This window comes from Dipodomys merriami, unplaced genomic scaffold (assembly GCF_024711535.1).
Source record: "Dipodomys merriami isolate MVZ:Mamm:240054 unplaced genomic scaffold, mDipMer1.0.p SCAF_348, whole genome shotgun sequence".
In the NCBI taxonomy this organism is placed as follows: Eukaryota; Metazoa; Chordata; class Mammalia; order Rodentia; family Heteromyidae; genus Dipodomys; species Dipodomys merriami.
Genome location: NW_027205026.1, coordinates 681518 through 701918, shown reverse-complemented (window position 1 = coordinate 701918; position 20401 = coordinate 681518). Strand labels below are relative to the sequence as shown.

Genomic DNA, 20401 nt, shown 5'->3' with positions numbered 1-20401 from the left:
CCCAGGCACGCGGGACATGCTCCTGTCCCCGTGGTCTGCGAAGGAGTGCTACCACACACCCGCCCAGCGCTCCCTCTGAAGACGCCCCTCCCATGCCAGCTCTGGGAGAAGCGACTCCGCCCCGAGATTGTCCCTCAAATGCCGTATTTGAGAGACGCTGCTTTTGTGCGGATGTGCCCCTCGGGCCCCGCCCGCGCTCCCGGCCACCTCCGCCGAGACCCAGCTTGCTTTGTGATCGCCGCCTTCCATGTCTGAGTTCAGACAGGAAGCCACTGTTTTTCCCTGGAGAGGCCCAGGCTCCCAACCCTGGGCTCTGCCCAGGCCTGGCTCGCAGAGCCCCAGGCGGCCGGGCACCACGTGGGCAGCACAGGAGTCGCACGCATTAATTATCGTAAAGAGATGTCTTCAGGAGAGAGTGATTTTGAAATTCAGTTTAATTTCATTGTAATGTGCTGCACACAGGAGGGGAGTGTGTGTTTAATTGGCTCTCGGGGGTAAGGCCTGGAAGCCGGCAAGCCTTTGTCACAGGCCATTAGTGACACAGACTGCATAATGAGAGCGTGCAATCAGCTCGCAGCTGCTGCTCCTACGGGAGAGCATGATAGTAAGTAGAAATCAGGATAAATTAAACTTAACCCTTTCCTCGGCCAGTCCCTCCTGCCGCACAGACGCTGGCATAAGCTGTCACGTAAGCTCTGTTCTGACATTTGAGAGAGCCCAGTGCACCACCCCTCCCCCAGGCCGTGGAGAGGTCACCCCCTCCCCCAAACCCCCTCCCCCAAACCCCCTCCCCCAGGCCCTGGAGAGGTCACCCCGTCCACCACCCCCTCCCCCAGGCCTTGGAGAGGTCACCCCCTCCCCCAAACCCCCTCCCCCAGGCCGTGGAGAGGTCACCCCCTCCCCCAAACCCCCTCCCCCAGGCCCCCTCCCCCAGGCCGTGGAGAGGTCACCCCCTCCCCCAAACCCCCTCCCCCAGGCCCTGGAGAGGTCACCCCTTGATGCCCGCCACTCTGCCTCTTCTGCCCTCTTTCCTGAAGCCCGGCTCTGCCTGGAGAGCACAGTGGGAGACTCACGGCTTGCAAGGGTCCCCGTCCCTGGAGCGGCTCCCCTGGAAGCCCCAGCAGCTCCCCAGACGCTGACTTCCACACAGACCTGCTCCGAGCACGTCCGGTGTTGTCTGCCTGGCGCTCGAGCAGGCAGGCGGGTGAGCCCGCAAGCCAGGGCCCCGGTGGCTAGGCAGGCAGCCCAAGTCCTGCAGTCTTGAGTGACGAGTCTTTCCTGCAGCAGCGCAGGCTGGGCTCAGGAGAGGGGTAACTTTCCAGGCCTGAAGGCCAGGGGTTGCCGGAGTCGACCGCTACGCACGTCGCAATGCATGGTTAGTAGTAACAAGCCATCAGGGAGGGCCATGGGCTCACGGCCACAGAGGGCGGCTGCTCAGAGAGCAGCTCCCACATGCCAGCAGAGGCGCCGGTGGAGGCTGGCTCTTGCTCCAAGAGAGACTGCTGTGCTGCCCCTGCCGTGTGGCCGGCCCTCCTACGGTTCTCCTGCCCCGTTGCTCTATGCCAAGCCTGTTGGCATGGCCAGCATGGCCAGCGGAGCCTTGGCTGCTCCTCCCTGGTCTGCGCCAGGACATCCTTGGCCCTCTCCAGCCAAGGCTGAGACATGTCTTCAACATGTGGCAGCAGATGGGTTTATAAGTGTGACCCGTCAACCTTTGCCCCCTAATCCTCTGTAGGAACTCGGATGACTTGTTGAATCTGTGACACCTCTGTGTGGAAGCCAGGAGCCTACCATCAGCCTACTGGGTTGGGCTGGACCCCGGGTCTGTGCTGGGGAGCGGACCCTGCCTCACCCTGCAGTGAACTGCCGTGGGTGGGTGGGCCCGTGAGCGCCAGCGTACCCGCTGCAAGAGACACAGCACTGCAGAGGGGCCAGCACTGCCCTCCGGCAGGCCTGGGCACCCGGGGGCTGTCCCCCTCCATGTCAGCCAGGGTGGTTCCTGGGGGCCTCCAACACACCCCCACCGTCTGGCTCAGCCTCCCTTCCACTGCCTGCCGAATTCCCCATAGTTTTGTCAGGTTTAGCATCGTTGCCCCTGCTGAGTGGGTGTCTTCCTATTGCGTTCCTCAAGTGGTTATCAGTGGTGTATTGGAAGACGGTTGGCGTTTTTTATCTATGTGATTGCTAGAAGTCTGGTGAAAGTTCCTTTAAGTTCTGATCGTTTGAACGGTGTAGACAGCGCCATCACAACAGGACAGAGTGAGTGTGGGCCTAACTGTCTCCATTGTGCTTTTCCTTCGCTGTGTCCCCCACTCTGAGGCTGGTGGATGGAGCCCGGCTGTGCTGACCGGGCCAGGCCCCTGCCAGCAGCTCTGTCTTCCTCCTGAGGAAAGAGGCAAGTATCACAGCCTTTGGGGAATCCCACTTCCTGCCACACCTGCCCCGCAGGGCAGCCCTTATGGCTCTGTCCCCTCTGAGCCCCTTGTCATCTGCTCTCCAGTTTCCAGGTTTAGCTAGTCTTCTTTCTATGCCTTTCTTTATAAAAAGAAAGGAAAGCGTCCATTGGTTCTTGTCTCCAGAGGGAGAGCAGATCGGTCGGGCTGGCACGGTCCCGGGCAGGATTTGGTGAGATTTACGACCCTGCAAAGCTGCCAGCTCTGTTTTACTATTTTTTTTGGTTGGTTGTGGAGCTTGAACTCCAGGCCTGGGCGCTGTCCCTCAGCGCTTTTGGTCAAGGCTAGCCTCTACCATTTGAGCCACAGCCCCACTTCTGGTTTTTGAGTGGTTAACTGGAGATAAGAGTCTAATTGGGACTTTTCTGCCCGGGCTGGCTTCAAATCTCAGATCTCAGCCTCCTGAGTAGCTAGGATTACAGGCATGATCTCGGACAGCACTTGGCTGTTTTATTTCCATCGTCTGTTCCTTACGACGTTCCTTCCCAGAGGAAGGCAGTGGTAGCCAGCTGTACTCTGCCATGCACAGCCCCTCTCGCTGGCCTTCAGGACAGCTTCTGGATAGGTGGCCGTGCGGGGCCCCAGGGGAGCCTGAGGTTTCTGGTGGGTGCCAGTGCCTCCCCTACCAGCTCCATCCTCTCCCCTGCAAGACAGGGGGGGCCCTCAGAGTTGGTCCTGGAGTCCCCAGAGCTTCAAGGATCAGGTGCATCTTGGGGTGCCTGCAGGTTCCTGCCATTGTGCTAGAGCCTGGCTCAGGCCAGGGTCATCTCTGGCCAGCGGTGCAGCTCCCGTGGACGGCAGCCTGTGGCCAGCGGTGCAGCTCCCGTGGATGGCAGCCGTGGCCAGTGGTGCAGCTCCCGTGGACAGCAGCCCGTGGACAGTGGTGCAGCTCCCCTGTCCAGCGGTGCAGCTCCCGTGGACGGCAGCCTGTGGCCAGCGGTGCAGCTCCCGTGGACGGCAGCCTGTGGCCAGCGGTGCAGCTCCCGTGGATGGCAGCCGTGGACAGTGGTGCAGCTCCCCTGTCCAGCGGTGCAGCTCCCCTGTCCAGCGGTGCAGCTCCCGTGGACAGCAGCCCGTGGACAGTGGTGCAGCTCCCCTGTCCAGCGGTGCAGCTCCTGTGGACGGCAGCCTGTGGCCAGCGGTGCAGCTCCCGTGGATGGCAGCCGTGGACAGTGGTGCAGCTCCCCTGTCCAGCGGTGCAGTTCCCCTGTCCAGCGGTGCAGCTCCCCTGTCCAGCGGTGCAGCTCCCCTGTCCAGCGGTGCAGCTCCCGTGGACAGCAGCCCGTGGACAGTGGTGCAGCTCCCCTGTCCAGCGGTGCAGCTCCCCTGTCCAGCGGTGCAGCTCCCGTGGACAGCAGCCCGTGGACAGTGGTGCAGCTCCCGTGGACAGCAGCCCGTGGACAGTGGTGCAGCTCCCCTGTCCAGTGGTGCAGCCCCCGTGGGCAGCAGCTTCTAGGCTCACCTTGGCAAGGCCTTCACCCCCCCCCCCACTCATGCATCCAGAAAATTAGAATCTGCACATTGGAGAGATTTATTTTCAATTATGGTCTGAGGCAGACACATGAAATAGCCCTGTATTTGAAAGCGGTGCATAAATCCATGTAATAAGATTGTATTGATTGCTACCTTGTATCTGTCAGAACAAATGCCCTGAATGCGTGCCAGGCTGTGGAGACGCGCTGGCAGGAGAAGCTGAAGCCCAAGCCATGCATTTCCATAAATACGTTGCTACAAAAAGTAAATGTTACTTAACTTGTTTGGTATGCATTTCACAGCAAAGACTTACCTTTAACTCCCCACTTGACAGCCTGGTACCGGGGACCAGCCTCCTCCTCCCTCCCACCCCGGCCTCCTCCTCCTCCTCCCTCCCACCCCTGGCCTCCTCCTCCTCCCTCCCTCCCACCCCTGGCCTCCTCCTCCTCCTCCCTCCCACCCCTGGCCTCCTCCCCCCTCCCTCCCTCCCACCTCTGGCCTCCTCCCCCCTCCCTCCCTCCCACCCCTGGCCTCCTCCTCCTCCTCCCACCCCTGGCCTCCTCCTCCCTCCCTCCCTCCCACCCCTGGCCTCCTCCTCTTCCAACTCCCTCCCACCCCTGGCCTCCTCCTCCTCCCTCCCTCCCACCCCTGGCCTCCTCCCCCCTCCCTCCCTCCCACCCCTCTCCTCCTCCTCCTCCTCCCTCCCACCCACCTCTGGCCTCCTCCTCCTCCCTCCCTCCCACCCCTGGCCTCCTCCTCCTCCTCCCTCCCACCCCTGACCTCCTCCTCCTCCCTCCCTCCCACCCCTGGCCTCCTCCTCCTCCTCCCTCCCACCCCTGGCCTCCTCCTCCCTCCCTCCCTCCCACTTCTGGCCTCCTCCTCCTCCCTCCCTCCCACCCCTGGCCTCCTCCTCCTCCTCCCTCCCACCCCTGGCCTCCTCTTCCTCCTCCCTCCTACCCCTGGCCTCCTCCTCCTCCCTCCCTCCCACCCCTGGCCTCCTCCTCCTCCTCCCTCCCACCCCTGGCCTCCTCCTCCTCCTCCCTCCCACCCCTGGCCTCCTCCTCCTCCCTCCCTCCCACCCCTGGCCTCCTCCTCCTCCTCCCTCCCACCCCTGGCCTCCTCCTCCTCCTCCTCCCTCCCATCCCTGGCCTCCTCCTCCTCCTCCTCCCTCCCACCTCTGGCCTCCTCCTCCTCCCTCCCTCCCACCCCTGGCCTCCTCCTCCTCCTCCTCCCACCCCTGGCCTCCTCCTCCTCCTCCTCCCACCCCTGGCTTCCTCAAAACTTCATGTAAACCTTGGCTTTGATGCTCCTGGCCCTGGTGATGGAGTTGGAGCCAGGACAAAACCACTGCTCTGCCCTTCTGCAAGGACCTAGTAGGGGAGGGGGAGAGGAGGGCTGGAGGAGGTGAGGCCCACACCGGGGTGGGGCAGGCTGGAGGGGCAGGCTGAGGGTCACACATTAAGTGAAATTCCGTGACTGGGTGTCCCTTCCGTTGGTGGCACCAGGGCGTCCTGTGGCAGGACATGGAGCTGTTTCCTGGCCAGGCGCTCAGTGTCTTCTGGATAAGAACAGGTGACAGGCATGCTGTGCCGCCTCCGCAGCCACTGGCAGAGCCGGACTGAGCCGCTGGGACACCTGTGGGGAGGGCAGGCCGCGGCCACACTGAGCCGCTGGGACACCTGTGGGGAGGGCAGGCCGCGGCCACACTGAGCCGCTGGGACACGTGTGGGGAGGGCAGGCCGCGGCCACACTGAGCCGCTGGGACACGTGTGGGGAGGGCAGGCCGCGGCCACACTGAGCCGCTGGGACACCTGTGGGGAGGGCAGGCCGCGGCCACACTGAGCCGCTGGGACACCTGTGGGGAGGGCAGGCCGCGGCCACACTGACCGCCTCTCTGTGGGGAGGGCAGGCCGCGGCCACACTGAGCCGCTGGGACACCTGTGGGGAGGGCAGGCCGCAGCCACACTGAGCCGCTGGGACACCTGTGGGGAGGGCAGGCCGCGGCCACACTGAGCCGCTGGGACACCTGTGAGGAGGGCAGGCCGCAGCCACACTGAGCCGCTGGGACACGTGTGGGGAGGGCAGGCCGCGGCCACACTGAGCCGCTGGGACACGTGTGGGGAGGGCAGGCCGCGGCCACACTGAGCCGCTGGGACACGTGTGGGGAGGGCAGGCCGCGGCCACACTGACCGCCTCTCTGTGGGGAGGGCAGGCTGTGGCCACACTGACCGCCTCTCTGTGGGGAGGGCAGGCCGCGGCTGCTCTGACCGCCTCTCTGTGGGGAGGGCAGGCCGCGGCCACACTGAGCCGCTGGGACACGTGTGGGGAGGGCAGGCCGCGGCTGCTCTGACCGCCTCTCTGTGGGGAGGGCAGGCCGCGGCCACACTGACCGCCTCTCTGAGCAGCCCAGGCCCCACACTCTCTGGGCAGACCGTACTTGGTGCCTATGGAGGACATATGCTCCAGTTCCGCCCTGAGTCTGTGTAGCCTCATGAACAACTGCCAGGCTTTTAGCCAGGGGCAGCTCTGCGCCACGCTCTGGAATACACAAGATGGGGGTGAGGCTGGGCCCGGCAGCGGCCTGGGCTTGACCGCTCGGTGAGGCCACGGTAAGGCCTCGGGGCCGGGGAGGGGGGACCCCCCAGGACCAGAGCCCCCTCCAGCCACACTGGGGCCTCGGGGCCGGGGAGGGGGACCCCAGGACCAGAGCCCCCTCCAGCCACACTGGGGCCTCGGGGCTGGGGAGGGGGGACCCCCCAGGACCAGAGCCCCCTCCAGCCACACTGGGACGGCACAGGGCTGCGCAGGGGGACAGGAGGCCATGTCCAGCGCCCGAGCCCCGGGGGAACGCGCTGAGTCAGGCCCCCCCTCGCTGCGAGAAGCAGACCGCTGACCCCGGCTGGGCAGGCCAAGCCCAGCCTGGAGCCCATCCTGGCCCCACCCATCCCGCATCATGGACTAGTGCACACCCACGCCGCAGGCCCGGGGAGGAGCAAGGTGATGGAAGGCACCTTCCCACATTGACAGCAGGAGTGGGGGACGATCCCTGCGTAGTGAGAAAAGGGCAGAGCTGGTTTGGGGGCAGCTGTGCAGAGCACACCCCTCCCGTTGGGAGAGATGCCCGCAGTCGCCCGTCCCCGCAGGACCACGCCCCTGCAGGATGTGAGGAGCAAGGTTTCGTTTGTTTGTGCCGATCCTGGGGCTTGAACTCAGGGCCTGGGCGCTGTCCCTGAGCCTTTTGTGCTCAAGGCGAGCGCTCTACCACTTAAGCCACAGCTCTACCTCTGGCCTTTGGGGGTTAATTAGAGAATCTCACTTTCCTGCCCGGGCTGTCTTTGAACCTCAGTCCTCAGGTCTCAGCCTCCTGAGCGGTTAGGATGACAGGTGGGAGCCACCCGCGCTGGCTGGCTGGCTTGTTTTTACCCAGCACGGGGTGGGGGTGTCTTCGTGGGCCTGAGGCACTGCATGAGGGACTGGCCGTGGGCCGACCCTGCGTGCGGGCCCGAGTCAGGGCAAACCGTCTAACGTCGTTCCTGCTGCCTGTTTTTTTGTTTTTTTTTTTTTTTGTCGGTCGTGAGGCTTGAACTCTGGGCCTGGGCGCTGTCCCTCAGCTCTTCAGCTCAAAGTGAGCGCTCTACCACTTGAGCTACAGCGCCACTTCCGGTTTTCTGGTGGTTTATTGGAGATAGGAGTCTCACGGTCTTTCTTGCCCGGGCTGGCTTTGAACCGCGATCCTCAGATCTCAGCCTCCTGAGTAGCTAGGATTACAGGCGTGAGCCACCAGCGCCCGGCTCCTGCTGCCTGTTTTGAGAATGCCGCACTGCGCCCATCCGAGTGGTGCTGATGGCTTTGACAGAAACGACTCGCTTGGCTTCTGAGTCCGAGATGTTTCAGACCCCAGCTGGCGCACCGTGGGCCTGGTGGACTGGATGCCCACACTGGCAGGAGGGGTGTGGGGAAGGGGTGGGCTGAAGTGGGCCCTACAGGAATGGGGCGTGGATGCTAGGGTTTGACAGGTCCTGTGTGTGTGTGTGTGTGTGTGTGTGTGTGCGCGTGCGCATGTGTGCGTGTGCACGCGCACATGCGTGCACACAGCCCTCCACAACTCCCATAGTTACTGCCAGGACCCCAGAGTTTACCCTCTGGGGACGGAATGTGTCCAGGTGTCTCAGAAGCACGTTTTCTAGGGGACACCGCTGTGTTCAAGGACGGCAAGTACTGGATTCGAGGCCGGACATCAGTGGACATCATCAAGACCGGAGGCTATAAAGTCAGCGCCCTAGAGATCGAGCGCCACCTGCTGACCCACCCCAGCATCACCGGTAAGGGACAGGGGCCCTGCCCTGCCTGTCACCCGGAGTGCTGTGGGCCAAACCAGGGTGCGTGGGCTCTGATGGAAACCCGCCCACCATACCCAGGCAGCCTGCAGGCCTGGCCAGCCCTCACCCCTGCCTGGCAGGCCCAGAGCCGCGTGGAGGCTGAGCCCCAGCCCTCGCCCCTGCCGTGGAGCCCGTGGAGCCCAGGGAACGCTGTGGGAGCCTGTCCCTCCCACATGGGCAGGACACCAGGGACTCCTCAGATATCCTTCCTCTGTCCTCAGATGTGGCTGTGATCGGAGTTCCAGACCTGACGTGGGGCCAGCGAGTCACAGCTGTGGTGTCCCTTCAAAAAGGACACTCCCTGTCCCACAGAGACCTCAAGGCGTGGGCCAGGTAGGGCAGGGGATGGGGCGTGACAGGGGATGGGACGTGAGGGTCCCGGGTCTCGGCGTCCACCGTCGGGGGAGGGGGGGCTGGCCGGCTGGGGGATGGGGCGTGACGGGGGATGGGACGTGAGGGTCCCGGGTCTCGGCGTCCACCGTCGGGGGAGGGGGGCTGGCTGGCCGGCGGTGGGCCTGGAGTGGCTCCACCCTCTGCCCCCACGGAGTGACGTGGGCAGCGGGCAGCGTCGGCCTGCAGACTGGGCCAGGAAGCCTGTTTTTGGGTGGTAGAAACGTGTTCCAAGGACTCTGCTCAGGATGAAGCTCATGTGTGGTTCAGCTGGATGCCACGGGGAAGGTCTGCATAGTCCAGACCTGGCCACGGGCGCGGGACCAACTGCCCCTCCACCAGACTCTGCCGCCCATGACCCCCGGCCTTTGCCGCTTCCTGCCGGGCGCTTCCCGGCAGACCCGGCTCAGCCCCCCCTCCTTCCCGTCCTTCAGTGCCAGGTCCCACGCCGCGGCTTCTTCCTCAGGCCTACCCAGCTCCTTGCCTTCCATCCTGTCACCAGCGGCCCTGTCCTGGCGGTCCCCGCCCTGCCTTCCTCTTCTCAGGGCCGTCCTCCAGATTCCAGGTCCTGCGCGGCGCCTGTGGTTCTGTGTAAGGCCACACGGGCAGAGCGGGGCCCCCGGGAGCCCCATGGCAGAGCTGCCGCGTCTCCCCGCAGCCGGTAGTCTCGCCCCAGGTTCTTTCCCTGGAGTCTGAGACGTTTTCACGCCGTCTCCCCCGCCCACCCGCTCCTGCCAGCGTGCTCCCCTCCCCTCCCGGCGTGGAGATATTTCTGGCTGTCCAACACAGTTTCACGAACAGTGGGAGGCCCTGCTCCATCAGAGCCGCACAGCTGGGCGATTAAAGATTCCCCTCGATTTGCAAAATCACAGCTGGCGCTCTGCAGTTCAGCACAGGAGCAGAAAGAGCATGCTTGGCCAGTTGCTGCTTTGATTAAGCAATTGCTTTGTTTAAAAGGGAGGAAACTAAAAACCGGCTGGCAGCATGGCTCCTTGGTAAGAGGCCCCAGCAGCACAAGGCCTCGAGGTCAAACCCTAGTTCAGGATGGGGACGGGAAGCAGACATTTTATTCTTAGAGCTGCGACGGAGTTAGGGATGGGGGCGACCCGTGAGCCTCAGGCTCAGCTGCATCCGGAGCCCCAGGCGCAGTGTGCTCACTCCTGAGCGTCCCCCCCCCCCCCCCCGGCCTCCCCGGGGTGCAGGGCGGGCTCCGGCCGCTGCCCGCAGCCTGTGTGGATCGGAGGCTGCGGCGGGAGGATCTCGGGCAGGAGCTGCGTGCAGGCGGTGTGGGCGTCAGGGAGTCACCACTGCGAGGTGTGGACCAGGCTGGGCTGGAGACTGACACGCGGTCTCCCCGGCCGCACCTCATCTTCCAGAACTGTGGAGAGGATCAATAAGAGCATTCCTGCGGACACGTAGGATTTCCAGACAGAATGAACAATGGAACAGCCGAGTGTCCAGAACCAGAACTCTGAGTTTGTAGATGGAAAGGGAGTCGAGGAAAGAGGCTAGGTGTGAGTGCCAGACACAAGGGCCCTCACCGCAGCCCGGGGCCGCACACGCCGCAGCCCGGGGCCGCACACGCCGCAGCCCGGGGCCGCACACGGTACCACCGCAGCCCGGGGACCGCACATGCCGCAGCCCGGGGGCCGCACACGCCACAGCCCGGGGGCCGCACACGGTACCACCGCAGCCCAGGGACCGCACACGCCGCAGCCCAGGGACCGCACACGCCGCAGCCCGGGGGCCGCACACGGTACCACCGCAGCCCGGGGGCCGCACACGCCACAGCCCGGGGGCCGCACACGGTACCACCGCAGCCCGGGGACCGCACACGGTACCACCGCAGCCCAGGGGCTGCACATGCCACAGCCCGGGCCACACACGGTACCACCGCAGCCCGGGGGCCGCACACGCCGCAGCCCGGGGCCGCACACGGTACCACCGCAGCCCAGGGACCGCACATGCCGCAGCCCGGGGCCGCACACGCCACAGCCCAGGGCCGCACACGGTACCACCGCAGCCCGGGGGCCGCACACGGTACCACCGCAGCCCGGGCCACACACGCCGCAGCCCGGGGCTCTCACACGCCGCAGCCCGGGGGCCGCAGGGTCCCTGCACCCCGGGGCCCCACAGGCCCGCAGCCCCTAGGGTGCCCTGTTCCACCAGCAGTGCAAGGGACAGGAATCAGTTGCCACAACAACCAGAAAGCCAAAGATGTAGTTCAGTGTCCTCTTAAGTTGAAATCAGTTTAGAACTTTACCATAAAGCAAATGCCAGACCCCGAGGCTCCGGTGACCGGCTGTATGGATGGTCTGAGGAATAGCCAGCCAGCCACGGCGTGGGACTGGTCCCCCTCTGTGTGGAACCAGCAGCACCCCAATACCTGAACCAGACACACTACCATCCCTTACGGACACAGAATGGTCACAAAACGCTGGTGATGAGGTTCTATTAATTTACGGGAAAGCCAGCTCATCAAAAGTATAGTTATTTCAGGATTACAAGGCTAATCACAGTCAATCTGTCTTCTCCAAATTCACCAAATGGAAGCCAACCAGCCCTTTCAGTGCCCACTCACCCTGGGGGTTCTGGGCGGGGGATGGCGCCCGGGGGGATGGCGTCTGGGAAGGGTCTGGGGCCCGTGGCCGGCCGGGGGCAGGGCGGGGAGGCCCGGGCTGGGCCCCAGCTGTCCTGCGCCCCCCGCCGGCCCCACCTTGGGCTGTGCTTCCCTGCAGAGACCTCCTGGCTCCCTACGCCGTGCCTTCCGAGCTCCTGCTGGTGGAGGCAATCCCAAGGAACCAGATGGGCAAGGTCAACAAGAAGGACCTGGTCCGGCAGTTCTACTCGTGACCGCCGCCGGAGGGCCAGCCAGGCCGAGCCTGGGCAGCAGGCTCCCCGCAGGACCACCGCACGCGCCGCGGCAGGCTGAGACCTTCCGATGGAGACCCAGACCAGACAGCGTCCAGGACTTCCCGGAGGACCGTCGCCGCTCGGTGGGCCCAGATCCCGTCCCAGCCCCATGACCCCGGCTCCTGCGCGGGCTTGGGGCCTCTCAGGCCTGGTGAGGGCGCCCCACCCAAGGCTGAGACGAGATGAAATAAAGGTGAGAGAAGACGAGGTGTGCATGGATCTCACCGCGTTTGCATGCACGCACTTCCCCAAACACGGCGTCTCCCGCCTCCGGGAGAACAGGCCTGCTCACTGCTTCCGGGACAGCCAGGCCAGGCGCAGTGAGGGCCCCGGCCCCCAGGCAGCGCCCAGGCAGTGCCCCGCGTAGCAGCTGGGTGGCCTGTCCCAGCCATCCCAACGGGGCCGAGATCCCTCCCGCGGGGACGGTGCTCCCTCCCGCGGGGACGGTGCTCCCTCCCTCCCGCGGGGACGGTGCTCCCTCCCTCCCTCCCGCGGGGACGGTGCTCCCTCCCTCCCGCGGGGACGGTGCTCCCTCCCTCCCTCCCGCGGGGACCGTGCTCCCTCCTGCCTGCGGGGACGGTGCTCCCTCCCTCCCTCCCGCGGGGACGGTGCTCCCTCCCTCCTGCCCGCGGGGACGGTGCTCCCTCCCTCCCGCGGGGACGGTGCTCCCTCCCTCCCTCCCGCGGGGACGGTGCTCCCTCCCTCCCGCGGGGACGGTGCTCCCTCCCTCCCTCCTGCGGGGACCATGCTCCCTCCTGCCTGCGGGGACGGTGCTCCCTCCCTCCTGCGGGGACGGTGCTCCCTCCCGCGGGGATGGTGCTCCCTCCCTCCTGCGGGGATGGTGCTCCCTCCCTCCCTCCTGCGGGGACGGTGCTCCCTCCTGCCTGCGGGGATGGTGCTCCCTCCCTCCTGCGGGGATGGTGCTCCCTCCCTCCCGTGGGGACGGTGCTCCCTCCTGCCTGCGGGGATGGTGCTCCCTCCCTCCCGCGGGGACGGTGCTCCCTCCCTCCCGCGGGGACCGTGCTCCCTCCCTCCCGCGGGGATAGTGCTCCCTCCCGCGGGGATAGTGCTCCCTCCTGCGGGGATGGTGCTCCCTCCCTCCTGCGGGGATAGTGCTCCCTCCTGCCTGCGGGGATAGTGCTCCCTCCCGCACAGCACAGCCTTGTCTGGGAGGAGCAGAGCGAGTTACGCAACCACAGCGCTATGTGAAAAGTCGGTATCAGACCATCGCACCCCACGTGCATAACCTCCCCAGTGTGGGCCGGGCGGAGACAGCAGGATGCCGCGGAGCGGGCGGCGCAGAGGCCCTGGTGCTCCATCCCCAGCCCAGCCGCGCGAGCCGAGCCGCAGACCTGCCTGGGTTGGGCTCCGCGGGCAGGAAGGGCCCGGCCCTCGCTGGGCGGCCCCTCGCTGGCAGGAGGGGGGCTGGAAGGCACCCTCGGTCTGGGCCCCCAAGCCCAGGCGGGGGAGGGGAGGGCGGAGACGGTGCTGCTCGGATCCAGAGTCTCAGCCTTCGGCCTTCGCCAGGTCACACCACGAGCCATCCGACGCCACTGAAAGAGACGGGAGTCAGAGCGGCACCGACACGGCTCCAGAAAGTGCTGTCTGTGCTGTCTGGGGGCTGATGGGGTGGGGGGACGTCAGGCCGCGGATGGGCCTGCAGGCGGAGCCCTGCCCAGGGCCTCCAGAGAAGGGCTGCCACGCCAGGACTCCCTCCCTCCTGGGGCCCCAGGTGGGACAGCTCCCCGTGACGGAGGAAGGAACCCAACCCTCCGGGGACACAGCCTGCACCTGCCAGCCCGGCCAGCTCTGAAGACCGGCTGGGAGTCACACTCCCCGGCCCCACCAGGCAGCCATCTAGAGGGTGAGCTGTCCAGGGCTAAGGGCGTGGTCTCCTGGCTGGTGTGCAAGAAGGCCGAGCCCAGTGCGGCCAGGCCCAGGGAGAGCTCAGGTCTGAGGCCACACCTGGGCCTGAGGGGCAGGGAGAGCCACAGGACCCAAAGGAATCCACAAACTCCATCAGCCCCCATGAGGCCCCAAGGAGACCCTTCAGAAAAGGGTCTCAGGCTTCCCTCAAAATCCAAATGGGAGCCAGGCGCTGGCGGCCCACGCCTGTCATCCCAACTACTCAGGAGGCTGAGATCGGAGGATCACGGTTCAAAGCCAGCCCGGGCAGGAAAGTCTGTGAGACTCTGATCTCCAACGAACCACCAGAAAGCCAGAAGTGGCGCTGTGGCTCAAGTGGTAGAGCGCTCGCCTTGAGCTGAAGAGCTGAGGGACAGCGCCCAGGCCCAGAGTTCAGGACCCATGACCGCACGCCCCCCAAAAAAAATTCAGATGGGAAAGTGGAGAGGCAGAAGCAGCCAGCAGTGCCTGAGGGAGGAAACCGGTCTGGTCTGTTTCCCTATCAAATCCCAAGGCAGGGGGCCATCGAGGGAGGGGGGTAACGGGGGGAGGGGAGGTACCGGGGAGGGAGGGGCACAGAGGCAGAAAGGCAGAAGTGTACAGAAGAGAGGCAGAAGCTGCTGGCGGGATGGAGGGGGCCACATGCTGGTGGGATGGAGGGGGGCCGGCCGCACGCTGGTGGGATGGAGGAGGCCGCATGCTGGCAGGATGGAGGAGGCACACGCTGGCGGGATGGAGGAGGCACACGCTGGCGGGATGGAGGGGGCACACGCTGGCGGGATGGAGGAGGCACACGCTGGCGGGATGGAGGAGGCACACGCTGGCGGGATGGAGGAGGCACACGCTGGCGGGATGGAGGAGGCACACGCTGGCGGGATGGAGGAGGCACACGCTGGCGGGATGGAGGGGGCCACATGCTGGTGGGATGGAGGAGGCCGCATGCTGGCGGGATGGAGGAGGCACACGCTGGCGGGATGGAGGAGGCACACGCTGGCGGGATGGAGGAGGCCACATGCTGGCGGGATGGAGGAGGCACACACTGGCGGGATGGAGGAGGCACACGCTGGCGGGATGGAGGAGGCACACGCTGGCGGGATGGAGGAGGCACACGCTGGCGGGATGGAGGGGGCACACGCTGGCGGGATGGAGGAGGCACACGCTGGCGGGATGGAGGGGGCACACGCTGGCGGGATGGAGGAGGCACACGCTGGCGGGATGGAGGGGGCACACGCTGGCGGGATGGAGGAGGCACACGCTGGCGGGATGGAGGAGGCACACGCTGGCGGGATGGAGGAGGCACACGCTGGCGGGATGGAGGAGGCACACGCTGGTGGGATGGAGGGGGCCCGGGCCGCATGCAGTCCTGGGAAGGAGCCGCCTCCCTCCCTGGGAGCACTCCAGAGCGCACACACCCTCCCAGGCTGAGGGCCTCTGTGAGGGACGCAAAGCGCTGAAAGTAGGAGGCTGGGGTGAAAGGGGTTTGCCGATTGACTGGCACTCGGGCTAGAACTCAGGGCCTCACCCTCCTGCTTGTTTCTTTCACTCAAGGCTGGTGCTCTGCCATGTGAGCCACAGCACCATTCGGGCTTTTTGCTGGTTAGTTGGAGATAAGGGTCTCATGAGTCTGTGGCTTTGTTCCCATGATCTTAAGGGAAGTAACACCAGCTGTAAGCTGACCGTGCCTCATTGTCCCTAGACTATCGGGCTTCAGTTCTTACTCAAATAATACAGTTCTATTAAAGAATGCACACAGGGGCTGGCAAGGTGGCTCAGTGGTAGAGCGCTTGCCTAGCACGCATGAAGGCCTGGGTTCAAGTCCTCGGTACCACATACACAGAAAAAGCCAGCAAGCCTGGCTCCAGGAAGGTCCACTGCCCCCAGGATGGGACCAGCTCAGCGGCCCAGAGCCAGGCCAGTGCAGGGCCAGATGCCTGGGCCTGGGAAAGAGAACCTCCAGGTTTCCACCCTGCAGCCTGGATAAAGAGCCCAGAGGAGGCGGGGCAGAATGGGGTGGGGACCCGGCACACCTTGGCACACGCAGCGGCCACACGGCTCCCGGGGCACGGTGGTCGGGCAGGTGTGCACAGCTACACTCAGAGCACAGGGCAACCGAGACGTCAGTGGCGCCATGGGACTGGTGCGTAGGGCCAGGCTCCCAGTGTCTGCACCTGGCCAAGCAGGTGCCGAGGTGGAGCCCCCGGGAGGAGCCCGGGGACCCCACGGATGCCGGTGCCTCTGCCGTGTCCGCCGCGGGCGTCGGGCTCCCGACCTTGCTCTGCGCCGCTGCCTGGGACCCAGGACCCACCAGGCGGCTCCAGTGCCATCTACTGACCCGGAACTGCCCTGAAGTGCGGCCTCTGCCCGGCCTCTGCCAACCGGGCCTGTCTGTGTGGAGAAGGCCAGCCCTGGGCCCAGAGCCGGAGCCAGGTGACAGGTAGCAGAGAGGATTCTGTGACGGCAGCTGGTTTAATCTGAGCAGCCATTAATGGGATTTATATGGCTGTTTGGGGCTCTTCACTCCCAAATTTGTCACCAGTCCGCTTGATTTTGATTGAGAAACAATGATGCCCCTTGGGGAGCCGGCGGGGCGGGGTGGCCCAGGAGCCCAGCCTCCCTCCCTTCCCTCCCTTAAGAGGCCGCAGCTGCCCAGGAGGTGAGGCAGGAAAATCGTGCGTCTGAGACCAGCCGAGGCAAAGCTAGACTATCTCCAAACACAAACAGAAGGGCTGAGAACGTAGCCCCCACTTCAGACCCAACAGGTGGCGCAGGAAGAAGAGGCCCAGAGCTGCTGGGACGGGAAGAGCGTCTAGAAAGAGGAGAGCCTCGGGCCTATGGCCGCGCTAGGCCAACCCCTGCCTGCCCAGCCCTCAGGACGAGGTCACAGGTGGGCAGGCACCGGACTCAGCCCCGCTGCCTGCCACGCACACACCAGCCACCCAGACAGACTGGAGGAGATGACCATGGACAAACACAAGCCACTGTGAGCACAGAGCACCACAGCACCCAGTGTGAGCACAGAGCACACAGCACCCACCGAGAGCACAGAACACCACAGCACCCAGTGTGAGCACAGAGCACCACGGCACCCACCGGGAGCACAGAGCACCACAGCACCCACCGAGAGCACAGAGCACACAGCACCCACCGAGAGCACAGAGCACCACAGCACCCACCAAGAGCACAGAGCACCACAGCACCCACCGAGAGCACAGAGCACACAGCACCCACCGAGAGCACAGAGCACACAGTACCCACCGAGAGCACAGAGCACCACAGCACCCAGTGTGACCACAGAGCACCACAGCACCCACCGAGAGCACAGAACACCACAGCACCCACCAGGAGCACAGAGCACACAGCACCCACCGAGAGCACAGAGCACCACAGCACCCAGTGTGACCACAGAGCACCACAGCACCCACCGAGAGCACAGAGCACACAGTACCCACCAAGAGCACAGAGCACACAGCACGCAGTTGAGCTCGGTCTGTCCAATCTTTCAGGCAGCAAGGACTTTGGGCCCCAGACCTCAGTGTTTGCCACGGTCTTCCCGCTGTGCCCTGCTTCCCTTCCAGCCCCGGCCCGGGTGGTCTGCTGGCGCAGCCAGACTTGGGACGGTGGTTACGAGGTCTTCCCTGTGCTCTCCCACACCCTCCACTGGGTATCCTGCCCTGTGCCCCCTGCCCTGTGCCCCCTGCCCTGTGCCCCGTGCCCTGTGCCCTGTGCCCTGTGCCCCCTGCCCTGTGCCCCCTGCCCTGTGCCCTCTGCCCTGTGCCCCCTGCCCTGTGCCCCCTGCCCTGTGCCCTCTGCCCTGTGCCCCCTGCCCTGTGCCCCCTGCCCTGTGCCTCTGGCCCTCGCACCCCACCCCGTCCCGCTCACCCTCAGCACTGGGAGAGGCTGCCAGGGCCCTTGAGCCTTCAGGCTTCAGGGTGCCCCTCCGCAGGACCCGGGGTGCTATCCTGACCCTTAGCTCTCCTCCCTGTGGGCGGAGAGGACGGATGGCAGAGGAGACGTGTGGAGGAAGGGGTGCTTGAGGGACCGGAAACCTGTGTGGGGCCGCGGGCCCGCAGGGCGTCCGGCTCATGCAGATGGTGGGGGGCCGTGGGGACTCGTGGGGATGGGACAGCCCCGCCTCCATGGCCCAGGCCCGCAGAGGAAACACCTGTGTGCCACCTGCATTTCAGGGGGTTACCCAAACACGCCCCGGCCACGCGGGACCAGGCCCGGCTCGCTGGCTGCAGCTGCTGTGGGTGCACCCGGTGTCTTGGTTGGGGGTGTGACCGTAATTTTTTGTTGTTGTTTATTGGTTTGTTCTGTTCTGTCAGTCGTGGGGCTTGAACTCTGGGCCTGGGCGCTGTCCCTCAGCGCTTCCGCTCAAGGCGAGCGCTCTATCACTCGAGCCACAGCGCCACTTCTGTTTTTCTGGTGCTTCATTGGAGATAAGAGTCTCTGGGCCTTTCCTGCGGCCAGAGGGAGGGCTGGAAGTGGAGGCGGTGAGAGGCAGCAAGGCTGGGCACCGCTGCCACCAAGCAGTGTGGGCGTCTGTGTTTGGGAGCCAAGTGTGGACAAGGATTGGCGAAGAGCACACCTTCCTGCCCAGCTGTGCCCAGAAGGCTCCTGCCCAGGCCGGTCCCCTCCCCCTCCGCTTCTCCACTTCCCTGGAGCCACACTGCCCCCTGCTGCTCCTGGCTGGAGTGGCAGGAACCACCGGGCTAGCACACCCCGAGTGGCAGGGCTGAAGGGTGGGGTATCACCCAGGGAGCCTGTCCTGGCTGGGCCTCGCCCCGGGCTGGTGTCTGGCAGGGTCTTCTGTTCCCATAGGCTCACATCAGGGCCGCCAGGCAGGAAAAGCCCTCCTCCAGCTGGCAGAGGCTTGGAACCCTGGAGCAGCCTGGGGATCGTGCCCCAAATCTTATATAGAACCCTAGCTGGCTCCCGGGTTCCAGGGAAACTGGCTCAAGGTCCTCAGGATGCTAGGTCCTGAGCGGCCAGCAGCGCTTTCCCGGGTGCTAGGTCCTGAGCGGCCAGCAGCGCTTTCCCGGGTGCTAGGTCCTGAGCGGCCAGCAGCGCTCTCCCGGGCAGCGCCTCCTCACCCAGGGCCCGTCTTCTGCGTTCTTCTGGGTGGTTGCTGCTATTGTGGTCTGTTTGGTGGCACTGAGGATCGAGCCAAGGACTCCTGGAAAGTTAGGCACACACTTTCCCACTGCACTATTTCCAGCAACCCTCCCTTTATTTTTTATTTTTATTTTTATCTTTGTGAATCGTGGGGCTTGAACTTGGGACCTGGGTGCTGTCCCTGAGCTTTTCTGTTCAAGGTAGCACTCTACCACTGTGAGCCACGGCACCACTTCCAGTGTTCTGGTGGTTAACTGGCGATAAGAGTCTCACAGGTTTTCCTGCCCAGGCTGGCTGTGAACCTCGATCTCAGATCTCAGCCTGCTGCGTAGCTGGGACGGCAGGCCTGAGCTCCCACGGCCTGGCTTCCAGCCCCTTTTTATACTTCATTTTGATTGGGGTCTAAGTTGGACGGGCCGGCCTTGAACTTGTGATTCTCCTGTTTTAGCCTCCCAAGTAGCTGTGGTTACAGACACGCCAGTCCCTACTTTTAAAACAGACTTAACAAATGACTTCTGGGTTTGTGGCGTGACATAGTTTTCTGTATAAACGGGCACCACCCCTCCAAGCGGGGCCCGCTGGTCTCCTGCAGGGAGGCCCCACTGCCACCAGGGGGCAGACGGTAGTTGGAGACGGGACACTCCATCTACCAGCCCTCATTTGGTCAAGGAGAAAGTTAAAAGTTCCTCAGAAACTAGGAGCCCTGGTGGGACCCCCTCCCCGCTCCCCGTGCCCCTCCCCCCACCGCCAAGGCAGCTCAGGCAGTGCATAATTTGGCAGAACTGAGAAGGGGACACTGCTCTGCCAGGCAACCCACGGGACCCAGGGGGCTCAGAACCCCCCCCCCAGACCCTCAGCAGGGTCCTCCCTGCCTGCCCTGCCCTCGACAGGTCCCCCGGGCACAGGGGCACACCCCAGCAGACACACACCTGCTCCCCCCCACCTCCCCAGCCCTGACGGCGGTCGTGCTGGACTGTCCACACTGCCCAGCGTGGCAGTCAGAGACGGAAGCTTGCCATGTGGAAGGATGGTTGGTGTCCCCACATCTCTGGAAAAGAAAACTGAAGGTGACCACCCACTGCCTGAGATGGATCCCTGGACAGGTCGTCCACGCATGGAGCCCCACGCTCCCTTCCTATGCCCGTGTCCAGCAAGAGGAAACAGGCCGCAGGAAGAGTGCGCTGCCCAGGGCCTGCTCCCCTGGGTCCAGCCTGGGGCCCGCCCTGCTCCCACTTCCCAGGAGTCTGCCCAGACCCTCCCTGCTCCCAGAACATGGACCACAGAGACCCCTCCAAGGAAGAGCTTGACCTGGTCCTGTCCCGAATGTCTAAAGCAAGTCCAAGGGTGGTTGGAGGTGGGAAGGGGCCCCCAAGCACCGGGGGTGGGGGAGGAGTCCCCCAAGCACCCTTCTGGGCTGCACAAGCAGGGCATTGCTTATCCTACATCTTTATTTCTGAGGCAGAAGCCGCGGCCTCAGAGAGCCCCGCTGCAGCTCCTGGGGGCTGTGACCGGGAGGCAGGAGTCCCAGGGGGCAGGGCTCCTTGCCAGCCAGGGCCTCGGGCTGCTGCCGCCCTCCTGCCTGTGTGTGGGGCCGTGTCCTGCCGGGAAGCAGCCTGGCCTTCCCCCAAGCAGGCCAGGCGCAGATGGTGCCCGCACCTGCCCGGCCCCACCATCTGACAGGAGCAGAGACGCGGCAGCTCCTACACGGAGAAGACGGGTCCCCAGAAGGACAGCTCCTGGCAGGGGTGGGGTCCCCCCCAGGTCCAGAGGACA

At 64.9% G+C, this 20401-nt stretch overlaps 1 protein-coding gene across 2 annotated transcripts in view; it reads left to right on the top strand.

Annotated features, from left to right (window-relative positions):
• Acsf3 (acyl-CoA synthetase family member 3) overlaps window positions 1-11815 on the top strand; it is a 38434-nt gene extending 26619 nt beyond the window's left edge. For both annotated transcript variants that reach the window (XM_069987849.1, XM_069987850.1), the window contains 3 exons: window positions 8114-8248; window positions 8527-8638; window positions 11434-11815. In XM_069987849.1, the coding sequence (XP_069843950.1) occupies window positions 8114-8248; window positions 8527-8638; window positions 11434-11548 (362 nt within the window). In that variant the 3' untranslated portion in view covers window positions 11549-11815. The remainder of the gene's footprint in view (window positions 1-8113; window positions 8249-8526; window positions 8639-11433) is intronic.
• Window positions 11816-20401: the final 8586 nt, after the last annotated feature.